General features: G+C 41.1%; 1 protein-coding gene across 1 annotated transcript in view; it reads left to right on the top strand.

Annotated features, from left to right (window-relative positions):
* The window catches only part of itgb5 (integrin, beta 5), a 70,839-nt gene extending 59,656 nt beyond the window's left edge, over positions 1 to 11,183 (top strand). Inside the window, exons 13-16 of the mRNA XM_039817930.1 lie at positions 172 to 272; positions 4,751 to 4,870; positions 6,250 to 6,416; positions 8,161 to 11,183. Of these exons, the coding sequence (XP_039673864.1) occupies positions 172 to 272; positions 4,751 to 4,870; positions 6,250 to 6,416; positions 8,161 to 8,256 (484 nt within the window). The 3' untranslated portion in view covers positions 8,257 to 11,183. The remainder of the gene's footprint in view (positions 1 to 171; positions 273 to 4,750; positions 4,871 to 6,249; positions 6,417 to 8,160) is intronic.
* Positions 11,184 to 13,371: the final 2,188 nt, after the last annotated feature.

Here is a 13,371-nt window from a genome sequence, read left to right as displayed (position 1 = left end):
ATTTGAATAACAAATGTAGTAGAATGTGAGGGCCTGGTGTAGATTTGTGCTCTCTGGGTGCGTTCTAGCTAATGGTTAAAGATAAAAGATGCCTTTAAAAAAAAAAAAAAAAAAGATTTGAGTACAAGTTGTACTCGGCTTTTCCAGTAAACTCGCTCTTCTCTGCTTCAGGGAGTGTATCGAGTGCCGGCTTTTCAACTCCGGACGGCTTGCAGACAACCAGACCTGCCAGCGCCTGTGCAAGGATGAAATCATCACTGTGGAGACCCTCAGTGAGTAAACACACGCACACACACACATGCGCACACACACACACACACACACACACACACACACACACACACACACACACACACACAGAGACACAGACATTCTTACACATGCACACAGACCAGCTGGCTGGAGGTATTCACATCTGTTGCATCTGCAACAGTTTCACTTTTCACATTACATCTTCCTTCCACTGTCACTTTTTATTAGACTTTTCATGCTGTTATTGGGGAGCTCTGCCAAAGTACAGTACATGGTCCAGTGAGATCAGTTGTGGGTGACATGTGACACATTTAACACGTCTGATGTAATGGCTACAAACTCTAATACCGGTCTAACACCATGCTGTCATTGCAAGAATAGCCATATTTAAAATATTGACACGCTGACAATAGAATAATAAGTGAGAGTGTAGTTAAAATAGTTTAATAGGTCACATGCTCACATGTGACTGTAAATCACATTAATTTACCCCGTTTGATTTGAGCAGTTACATTATATACTGTAGGAAGTTAATTATGTTACTTGTATTGCCTATACACTTTAAGAGGACTATTCCATAATATATTACATTTAAAATGTGCATCAGTATTTGTCACAGACACTTATTTAGCCTTTGCACATTGGTCCTTCATTACCCTTAAAATAATCGGTTCTCCAATTAAAATCAGTTTTTGTTTGAGTGATCTGATATCGATGAATAAAATCCCGAAATCGATCTTTTAATAAATGCCTTTTCACCATGGATGTGGTGAATTGACCACAGAAGGAAACGAACCAATAGTAAAACATAAAATAAAGAAAAAGTAATACATAGAATAAATTAGGGCTGGGCGATATGTAGAAAGTCAGATATCACAATATTTTTGACCAAATACCTCAATGTAGTTATTGCGACAATATCGTAAGGTTGACAATTGGTGCTTTTACAAAATATCTTCACATTTAGATTTTAGATAAATAATCATGATAATGTGACTAAGTGGGTAAAGGCAAATAATAGAACAGCTGGAACAACAAGTTCAGAAAAGGACATCACTTTACTGTAATACAGCCTTTAAAACCAGGAAAAGACAAAACTTACCATGTAGCAATATTACAGTTCTTCAAAATCTAAGACGATCTCTAGTCTCATATCACGATATCGATATAATGTGGATATATTGCCCAGCCCTAGAATAAATATAAAATGTAGAATAAACAGAACGGGGAAAATATGAAAACACTATATATATACAGCATGAACATATACGTATATGTATATATACACTTTTTAATATCCAAACTTATATTTGTACATAGCTTAAAATATTAGTTTACCTTGTTCAGCTTTTTTGTCCTTGTTTATTTCTTTGTACGTACTTTGGGAGCAACAAAAAAGCCGAAATTAAATTCCTTGTAAATTATGTGTTTACGAGGCTATTAAAACAGATTTTGAAATGCTAATAGTAAGACATTATGTACAGAATAAACAGCTGACGGTATGATATGCCCAATAGATCTGATATGGACAGTATGGTAAGTCACGTTGGACAAAAGCATCTAGCAAATAGATGTAATATAATGTGTCCAGGGAGAATCACACAGAGCAGCAAATTCCACGAGCAAGATGCGAAAGCGCTTAATGAGAAACCAATCCTCTGTCAAACGGCTGGTAAAAGAAGCGTGTCCTGTTGTTGATAATGTAAGAGCGCCGCGAAGCTGCAGCACGCTGATGTTAGCATGCCTATACGTACCGAAGTGCAACCTCACAGAGCTGCCCGCATGGCTGTAGACCAGGGGCGGATGTAGGGTTGGGTACCGTTGGGACTTTTACGATTCCTATGCCGAACCGGTACTTTTTAAAACGATTCCGATTCCTAAACCGATTCTTGAAAAACCTGAAAAATGACATCAAAGCTGTAATATGTTTACTAGCGATCACGTGCAGTGAATGGTTAATATGCTTTTACGTCCATTTTGGTGAGCCCAGAGGGGAGAATATGGCATTTTTAAAGTAGCCGTTTACGGTAGCTAGCTAACGGTAGACTCCAGAGAAAGTGTGAGATTTTTACGTCCGTTTCGGAACGACGGTGGGAAAATATTTCAGTCGACACATTAAATGGAACTGAATTGAGGAACCGAAATTTGCGTTCTGATTTTATGGTTTCAAAATAGCTTCAACTTAGTGTCATTTCCCCCTCAGTATCTCTGACCGGACTGGCATATCATTGGAGAAAAGGTTCTATTACATTCTGTGAACTCTACTTCAGCATAGTGTAACAAAAATAAGTTTCAAGATTAGAAAAACTGCTTATGCCAAATTTCTACGCTACCTACGTTATGTAGCTGTACTTAAAAATACCAACATCAGACAAGTTTTGCCTCTTCTTAGGTGGCAGGATTGTCTTCCTCAACATTTGATTTGATTGTTCTGGTTTCAGAATGACGAAGACCGTTGGAGAACAGTTAGATACACAACAGGATGTCGGCTCTACAGGATGATTCTTTTTTTTTTTTTTTTCTTGGAAACTCATCATGTTTTTCCCAAACGATGTACAGATTTATAAGCATTCTGTTATCACAAGTGTCTTAAAAAATAGTAGGGATAGACCGATTATCGGCCCTGGCCGATTATTAGTCAGGTTTTTTTGGCAGAGTTTGCAGATGATCTGTATCTGCGTTTTTATTTGCATGATAACCGATAAAGTTAATGAATTAAAAAGTGTGCTACTTTAGCGCGGCTCCAGCTCTGTGTCTGTCCCTCTGATCTGGTTTCACTCACCACTGAGTCTGACTTCATGTGTCCCCCCCCCACACACAACACTATCTGACTCTCTGTTACTGGGGGTCATGTTGAAAGTTTCTCATGTATTACATAAATAATTGCTTAAAGCATGTAAACAAAGTTTTGTGGTAGAGTTTGTAACTTTCCAAAATCTTAATTTTGACTTTTCATTTTCACTGTATGTCCATTTCGGCTCCAAATATCGGTTATCGGTTTCATTAACTACTAATAATCAGTATCAGTATCTGCCTTGAAAAGCCAGTATTGGTCCATCCCTAAAACATAGAGCCTATAGCTGCCGTAAATGGGAATAAACTGGCCCTGGGAACCCCCCCACCCTCTAAGTTTGGGCTGAGCCCCAAATGTTAACAAAGTCTGGCTCTGCCCCTGCTGTAGACCGGCTCTCTGTGCTTGTTTGGGGCTTCACATCTTTTGTCGTTTAACACCTCACACACGTCCTGTGATTAATAAGGAAAGTCCGCCCACTGGTCAGGTCGTGTCCCGACGTTTACGTTATTACGAGGCAGGTGGCAGTCGGTTTGGGGCCTCTCGCAGCTCCACGGACACCTTCGCTTCACACAGACGGAAACAACTCCACACACCCCTCATTTGGTTCAAAGAGATCAATCCATTCAAGTTTAACGTCTGTTCTTCCTTCTCCATAGGGAGAATAAACAAAAAAGCATTGCCTCGCTCATGTGTCATTTTTAAAAAAGCTGGAGGTACAGGTCTAACTGTGCAGACCGTGTTAACTGTAAGTGCTTCTATCTGGGTTTTTTTTTTACCGTCCGTCACCTCCTGGAGGGAAAGGTTTAGGAATGCATTAATAAGTGCACAGTGATTTACGGCCTCCATGGCACCGTGATGCCGCGCGGAGGAGAAAGAGGAGACTGACGGTTGTGTGTTTAGTTACAGAGACTATTCTAAGACCATTCCGTGTTGGCCCAGCATGCATGGCCCTGGCCCAGATCTGACGTCTTTCATAGCATTCCCTGCTAGTTCAGCCATCTGACTGGCCTTAATAGGCTCCACATGTACATTCCAGATACTTGGTGCATGAAATAGAGGAGGAGGGGCTGATGGGGGGTTGGGGGTGCGGTGTGACCTCACCCTCCTCTGTGAGTTTTTAAATCTTTTTGGGTGATGAAGATTGACTGAAGAAAAGAAAAAGAGAGAAAAAAAAGCACCCAGAATATCAATCTCATTTGTCAAGAAATTGTGATGATTGTTCACAAACGTTTTCAGTTTTTTTTCCCCCTCAAGAGTCGGATTCCTCTTCAGTTTCACTTCATCTTTCCCCCTTTTCTCTCTCTTTGTTCCGAAATCTGAAGCTAAACCTCGGCAGATAATAATAATAATAATAATAATAATAATAATGATAAACGATAATATTTCCTTCAAAACACCAGTAGAGAGTGAGCTCCTACCGAAACGATCTTTGTTGGAAGAATATTTTCCCCGAAGTGGAATTAAAGAGCAAAGAAGCTCAAAGTATTTCTAAAAACAAGTCCGTAAAAGTTCATTTTAATCAAGTAAGACATTGATTGGGGGGCTTTTTTTTTCAGGTTATTTCCTTTCCTTTTCTCATCTCCTTTTCTGCCATTTATATGAACTTGAAGATGATTTAACCGAGCCAACTAAAGATTGATTCTTATCAGCTATTGAAGTGTGTTTTGATCTGCTTTTCCCTCTCGCCTTCCCTTCCCTTCCCAGAAACGGAGGAGCCCGGCGCTGTGCTTTGTCTGTATAAGACAGACAACGATTGTGTCATGAAGTTCACGTATTCCGAGCACGCCAGCGGACAGTCCGTCCTCACAGCTCTGAAAGAGCCAGGTCAGTGCTCCAAACAACAACAAATTAGGTCTGCCTCCACCATAAGAATAGCTTAGTTTGATTTGTCTTATGTAACATAACAGGACTTCAACGTACATGTTGCTGTGCAACCCTGTTCTTTTAGAATGACAATCAAAGAACCTTAAACGCCGCTGTCACTGCCCGATGTGAGTCGAGTGCCGATGTGAGTCCCGCGTGCTCAGATTTAAACGGTTCGCGGCATAACGTGTCATACTGAAATTTGTGAGGTCCATAAAATAATAAACTTTTCTCTTTACATACAATAACAGAAGATGGAAATCATTTCAAAAAACGTTTTAGCATTCTATGATTGTTCGATTGCTAACGTTAGCTCAAACCGCCGTTCAAGTGACAGCCTTTGTTGTGTTTGATTGCTAACCCGTAGCCAGCAGCGAACCAACTTCGTTGTAGGTGCATTTTTACTGTATTGACGTTACAGAAGTCTCTCGTTAGCATCGTGGAGGCTACTTGTCGCAAAGTGACGCACGCGCGACTCACATCTGCACTCGACTCACATCAGGCAGTGACAACCACCACTACAACTTTTAAATGTTATAGTCTTTGCTCTTAAAGGGATAGTTCGGATCTTTTGATGTGGGGCTGTATGAGCTACTTCTCCATAGTCGGTGTGTGTTAGCTACAGTAGAGCGGTACGCCCCAGTTTGGAGAAACAGACAGTTCCCCGTCATAAAGGGCTGTTAAGTTAAAGCGGTGAAAATATTCTAATTATAGCGTACACTTAAACTGATATTGATTTGTTTGATGTCTAAAATGTGTTCAGCTGCCGGCCCCGTCCACAGCAGGACATTGCTTAGCTTCCGTGTCGGTGCTGCTTCTCCAAACTGGCCATCTCTGGAGCTAACACACTGACTATGGAGAAGTAGCTTCGTACAACCACACTTCAAAAGATCAGAACTGTCCCTTTAAAGCTATAGTGTGTAGTTTCTGCCGCCCCCATGAGGAATTCTAAGTAATGACAACAACGCTGTCGGCATACAAGCTAACATGATACAAGCCTTCCGTGACCGCGCACCGCCCGATAACTACATTTCTGCATCACTTACCTAATGTCAGCTATGGATTCCAATGAAAATGTGAAATTTTCAAACATTTAGATATTACTGCGTGGTTTGTAACCTGAAATGTTTTATTTTTTTTGCATTTGAGTACAAAGTACAAAATGTAATAAACTTTTAGACAACCAACGATTACATATGATGATTCCATACAACAAAAAACACCTTTAGAGGATATTGATGGTTTATTCCAACTCTTTTTGATCATTACTCTCGGTGGCGAGTACTGTACTCGCCAGCGATCGATTAGATCAGAATTGATTTGCCTTTTTCCCGTGTCAGAGTGCGGCGGTGGGCCCGATGCTATGATGGTGCTGCTGGCGGTGGTCGGCAGCATCCTGCTGGTGGGGGTGGTGCTGCTCGCTGCCTGGAAGTTGGTCATCACCATTCATGACCGGAGAGAGTTTTCGCGCTTCCAGAGCGCACGCTCGCGAGCCCGATACGAGATGGTAAGGTCGAGCCCCCTCTTTGTATTTGGGAAGTTTATTGTATCTACCAGTCCTTCCAGAAAAATGCTGAGTTTTTTTGTGATTGTTGCGGGCAAAAATCCTTGATTGTACAGCACGTTTTCTTAAAAAATGCGATGGAATATGCGGGATTTCATGCGCTGAAATTGCGGGAACTTGCAAAAATTGCGGGAATTTGCAAACACTGCGCTTTGATAAAAAAGTGATTCCCCCAACACCCTGCTTTTCGATGATGTTCACGTCGCGTAATTACGTCACTTCATAACGTTCCCATGGCAGCAGGGGAAAATGGCTGCTCTTGTGTGAAGTAAACGCAACATTTTTCAACTTTCTGCTGAGATATATGTGACTTTTTTGCAACGAAAATGCGGGGATTATGAAATCATGCAAGCCCCGCATATTTTGCGCAGAAATCAGCAATTTATGCGGCGAAAGTGCGGCGTATTTAAAAAAATGCGGCCCCCGCATAAATATGCGGGCTTTGGCTGATTATGCATTGAATTATGCGATCGCATAATCGCGTTCTTCTGGAGGGACTGATCTACTAGAACATAGTCTATATCCACGATGTTCCACTTCCGGGATTGCTTTGTTTCCAACGGATTTCACTCTTTTAGGCCCGACCTTCTGCTTTCTTTGTGTTGGAATTTTAAACTCCGGTGGATTTCTGAGGACTAATGGTTAACTGCTCCTCAGATCTCTGCAGGGTAAATCCAGACAGCTAGCTAGACTATGTGTCCAATCTGAGTTTTCTGTTGCACTACTAAAACAACCTTTAAACGTACATGTTCCACCAGAACAAGTTCCTTCCCGTGGCTATTTTGCAGCCGCACCGCGGCTCTTCGCGCCGCTTAGCACCGCCCAAGACGATTGTGATTGGTTTAAAGAAATGCCAATAAACCAGAGCACGTTTTCCTCCCATCCCGCAATGCTGTGTGGACTAGCCAGATTGTATAAATTGAATTTGCATAATAAACTGGGCCTACAATAACGTGTAGGGGGACCTAAAGCCTTTATACATACTTTTTTTTGTATAGAACATTAAGCTACTAATAATTTTATGCATGATTTCATAAATCATGTTTTAATGTTAAACATACATGTGGCACAGTTAATCCTTAGGATTTACTGTAGCTGTGGATGGTCTTAGTGACTACCTTACCTATAGGCCAGTAAGCAGCGGGTTATATTTGGTCAAATATGTTGGATTCATGTTAAGACTTTTGAAAAAAACTTTCAAAAATTAACAATAATTTGGAGGACCCCTGCATTGACTCTGAAGATCCCTGCTCTAAAAAATAAATACTCAAAACAGTGTTTTATTTTGAAAATTCAAATGAGAGTCCGTGACGCCTCTGTTTTGCACTCTGTATCATATTCACTGACGCGTGTCTGGACTTTAGTAGACTGTTGAAAATGTTAGCATAACATAAACATAAACATTTTTGATCAGGTTGAATTTGGTTATTGAAGAATTTATTCTGATATGAAGATTAGTACCGAATAGGATATTTCACAGTTGAAAAATAAACTTGTCCGTGCTCTTTAGAGGACAAACTATGTAATGAGGACATCATCTTTGCATTTCTGCATTTTCGTATTGCTTATTGCCCAACAAATATGCTGATACCATCATATCTGTATTAAGCTAATATCAGCAGAGCCTGTGTCCTAGACGTCATCGTGTGACTTTCTGTTTATTTTTTTTAATCTCTCACCCCTTCAGGCCTCCAACCCTCTGTACAAGCAGCCTGTCTCTACACATTTTGTAGAAACCGATTTCAACATGTATGGGAAGTCCTTCAACGGGGGGGTCCACTGATCCCTCGGCACGGGGCGCGGCAGGACCGGTCCGACAAACAGATCCCCGGTGGACGGCGGACTCAACACAACCCCATCCCTCTGCACGGTTCACACCTGATAACAGAAGTGAAATGAACTAGACTGTGTCCGAAGGTTGGGGGGGGGGGGCGGAAATCTGTGGCCTTTTTTTTTTTTTTTTCTTTAGGAGATTCAAGCCTACCCCAGAGACGTGATGCAACTTCTTTTTTTCTTCATCTGTGTGTTTGGCTGACAGCGGTGGTAGTCTGTGGAGGAGCAACGAGGAATCAACTTGTTTAGGAAGACAGAGAGAGAGAGAGAGACAGAGAGAGAGAGAGACAGAGAGAGAGACAGAGAGGGTAGAGTTAGCGGTGAGTTTGTCTGCAGTTACACAAAATAAATGAACTCTCTCATACAAACCCTGACTCCAACCACCATTCAATCTTTGCACATAGCAGGCAGGACATTGGCTTATATTTGTATATTTTTTATAAACTCTAAACATACTTCTTTTTTTTTCCTAAATTTACAGGATTATTAAAAAGCACATATTTCTAAAGGTGGCTATGATGACATCGTGGTACTACTAACATTTACTAAGCAATAGACTTCTTACCCTCATTTTGCACAGAGAATATTAAGAGTCAAGTCTCGTAAAGATTTAAATTTTCTTTCATGTTGAGCGCGTGTGTGTGTGCGTGTCTGTGCGTGTGTGTGTGTGTGTGTGTGTGTGTGTGTGTGTGTGTGTGTGTGTGTGTGTGTGTGTGTGTGCTATTGTATGCTCCAATTGCACTCCCTTCTCGACCAGGACTCCCTGAAAGTAGATCTATTGTTTCTCAGTGGGGCCTTCCTGGCTAAATAAAGGATGAATTCATCTGACTGGCAGGGTACCAACTCACCCCCCAGCCTCTGAACCCTTAAAGGATCAGGCTGGTGTTACTCTAGATTTCTTTTTTGTTGTTAACAAATCCAATTAAAAGACCAAAACCAACAATGTGGTTGTCCCGTAATACTTTCAGACTTCTCTACCGCGTCTGTTGTCTCAGACCCAAACTCATCTTCAAAATGTGTCAAAAAATATTAAGTTTCATTTTTCTAAAAGCAATTTGCTAAACGGAACCACTGGGCGCTGTGGTTTTTAGCAGACATTCCTTACAGCAGGGGTAGGCGGTTGTCTAGAAAATGCAATATAAAAAAAAGGTTATTGCGGAATTTTTGTCCAATGACGCCAAAAAAACTGCCTACCCCAGCTTTAAATAAGAGGAAACGGTGAGTTTGTTGGGGACTATTTTCAGCAACGGATTAATACACACACGAAGCTCTAGTGACTGTTTACAGTCAAGCTGAAACACTTGATTAGTACATTGACATACATTTGATCTGCAACTATTTAAAAAAAATGTGATAATCATTAGTTTTTTCTCAAAAACATCAAATATTGTCAGGAGGCAGTCATTTGCTACTTTTCCTATTCTACTGTAAAATGAATAACTGGGATTTGGACAGTTGGTCGGACAAAACAAACAATCTGAAGATGTCACCTTGGGCATTAGGAAATTGTGACATGCATTTATTTTCTTTACTATTTTCAGACATTTTGTTAACCAAATCAAGAAAATAATTGGTGGATTAATCCATAATGAAAATAAGGAATAGTTGCAGGGCAACAGTGTGGCTCCTTCATGGGTTTTAGACGTTTTTGGACAATAATCAAACTCTTGTTAATTTGTTCAGTTTATTGTTGCGTTTTGGTTTCTTGGACAGCGAGAAAAGTCTGAAATATCACATGAAAACCTCACAGTCGGAGACTTCCCGTGTTAAACTCTGTATCGTCAGCACTGTGGTGACTGCCCTAACCCTCTGAGGACAAAAGACGCACCGGCGAGTCCACACTCGTGTTCAATAAGCCATATTCAAAAACTTGTCATTTTAGACAATTATTCACTATTTCATTTTATATATTACACTACTTTTGAGAACCCAAGACTTTTGTAAATTCATTTCATGCACCAGGACAATTGAGCGTAGGTTTGTTTTCACAAGAGATTTGAGAAATTTCAAAAAGCGAAACCTCAACTTTTTTCCGGTTCACACGTTGCTCTGGATCAAATTTGGGCCTCACTTTACAGAGAGCTGAGTTTGCTGTGTGAACATTTTGATTTGAAACACATGGGGATCAGGTTATATACAAATACCCTTAACAGGGGAATTTAAAGAGATGTCTTAAAATGCCCTTAGACCTCAGAGGGTTAAAGCATTCTCGTGTGATGAAGTAGATTTGTTACACTCGTGAGTAGATCGCCTCGAACTTCGGAATACGGACACTCGCGGTACTTTGGGCTAATGTGGATTTGGGCATACTGTACAGTGCGACTGGCTGCTAGGTTATAAAGTCCCTGTGAGGCTGTGTCCACCCTGCCTGCACTGGGAGCGGGCGGAAACTTCAAGAAGCCTCAAAAGGACGGCGTCTGGAGTCATAAATCCACCGTCCCCGTTCCCACAGGAAGAGGCAGACCCTGAGCTGTCGCAGGGAAATCGGACAGTGAGCAAAGTTAGGAGGGGTCGGGGGCGAGAAGGCAGGGTGCTCTGTGGCCTTTCTTGTGACGGTCTTACAGTAAAAGTGGCAGGGACTTTGGAGTTTGTATGCGTAAGAGTGCGTTTGAGTGTATGTAAATACTATAACATGAGGTTGTATGTACATAACAGTGCCAAATGAAAATGTTCTGATGAGTTTTGACTTGGCTTGGCTGTGTGTCTTGGCACGGTTTACTTAAACTCACCCACCCACATGTTTTCTCAGCTCGAGACATAAATCTTTCCTGTGCAGTCGTGAACATTTTCACACGGGTGAACAGACTCGCACCACTGCACGTTTATGTAACACTGCACACAGAGCAAGAACAATAAATGGGCTTATGTCAAAAAAAAGCAGCTGAGTCTGTTGTGTTTGGCTCAGTCGCACGTTACATGTTTACAGAGGGGTGTGTGTGTGTGTGTGTGTGTGTGTGTGTGTTTGTGTGTGTGTGTGTGTGTTCTCGTTTAACTACATTCTTGGGGTCCAAAAACCGGGAAGACAGTATACTTGTGGGGTCCGGACAGCTTGTCGGGACAAAATGCTGGACCCCATGATTTTAAAGGGCTGTTTGAGGGTTAAGACTTGGTTTTAGGATTAGGGATAGAATTAGGTTATGGTTAGGGTGAGGGTAAGGGTTAAGGTTAGGCAGTTAGTTGTGATGGTTAAGGTTAGGGTAAGGGGCTAGGGAATGCATTAGGTCAATGACGGGTCCCCACAAAGATAGTGTCACAAACCTGTGTGTGTGTGTGTGTGTTCACACTCCCAAGTTAGTAAAACATCTGTTTGCAACACTAACCATGCAAGGCTGGTCTGGTGCTGTAATTTACCCCTCCCAGTGTGATGATCATTATAACTCTGAAGGTTTTTTTTTTTTCTCTAAATGACCCTTTCATTATATATTCATTGACTTCAAATTAACATATTGCTATTTATAGCACCTCCATTGGAGTAATGTTATTTGCAAACACTATGCGGAGCAAAGTTTTAGTTTTGGGTTTCACAATTGGTTTTATTTCATTTGAGTTTCTTTTTTCAGAAAGGTTTAGCTTCACAGTTTTATTTTAACATTAGACGTGAGCTCAACAGCTTGGTTAGATGGCATATGATCTGCTTCAATATGTAAATCATGTTTGTTTGTATTTCGTTCTACAGCATGTGAAAAACAACGGGATTAATTGTAAAGCAGTTGCAACACGTTCAGTTTCACGCCGTCTCCTTTTTGTCTGTGGTGACGAAGCTGAAAAACTAAAATGAACTGAAATGAATTTACGTTAATTCTTATTTTATTTTTATTTTTATTAGTTTTTTTTTTTTTTTTTCATGCAATACTGTTTTTATTTAGTTTCAGTTTTATATTTCTATATTTATAATCCGTTGGTGCTTGTGCAAAGGACAGAGGAAAAGGCCATGTACGTGTGAAGAGAAAGGGGAAAGGGAGAGGGACGCTGAAGAAGGAGCACTGATAGGAGGGGCGTATTTTTTTATACATATTCATACTGCTTGTTTTTCGGTGTCGTTAACGCTTATAACCGTGATGTGGGGAGCTGTGAAACTATCTTGATCACGTTTGATTTGTGAATGTGTACGCAGATTAAGGTGTGATTACAAATCTGTAATTGCCCACACAGACCTGAGTACACATTTAGAGATTCTCTCACACATTCACAAAGCTCTATATGCATGTTTACAGATTTGTTTACTTTCTACACACATTTGCAAATAATATTACTCCAGTAGAGGCCCCATGAGTCTCGCATTGCCAGACCCTCCTCCACAGCGCTGTGGAGGAGGGTCTGGATCCCAGAATCCCAGGATGGGAGAAAAAACGGGCTCTGGTTTATTGGCATTTCTTTAAGCCAATCACAATCGTCATGGGCGGCGCTAAACGCCGGACGGAGCCACCGTGCCGCTGGAAAATAGTCTCGGCAAGGAACTTGTTTTGGTGGACCGTGTTGTTAATTTCCAATGTGTATATCATAATGTATTTTCTTGAAAATCATCTCTAAGACTGACACTTAAGATATAGTCCTACACTTCACTTAAATTACAACTGAGGTGCTTGATAACTAACTTTTAACCGCATCTTTGAGCCAAGATTTATTTTACTCTTAAGTCAAATCTTAGCAATGTTCTTAGGAGTAATTCTCAGAGGCTTGATAAATACGGGCCTTGATCTGCTAGAATGATTCACGTAGTTAGGTTTTAGGCATAAGGAGTGGGGCTCGGTTAGGGTTAGGGTAAGAATATCTGGGTAAGCCAATCAGAGGCAGAATAAGGCGGGCCACGGGGGCAAGTCCTTTGACATTTGGCACGTCAAGCGGGTCCGACCTAGCATCTACCCTGAACAATCCCGGAAATGAAACGTCGTCGATATAGACTATTGCTCCATAAACTTCCAAAAACATGTTATGTTTTTGTTTTTTTTTAAGATTATTTTTTGGGCATTTTTAGGCCTTTATTGACAGGACAGCTGAAGAAATGAAAGGGGAGACAGAAGGGGAATGACATGCACCAAAGAGCCGCAGGTCGGAGTCGAACCCA

Source organism: Perca fluviatilis, chromosome 12 (assembly GCF_010015445.1).
Source record: "Perca fluviatilis chromosome 12, GENO_Pfluv_1.0, whole genome shotgun sequence".
In the NCBI taxonomy this organism is placed as follows: domain Eukaryota; kingdom Metazoa; phylum Chordata; class Actinopteri; order Perciformes; family Percidae; genus Perca; species Perca fluviatilis.
The sequence above is the reverse complement of the archived record's forward strand: the minus strand, read 5'-3'. Positions and strand labels throughout refer to the sequence as shown.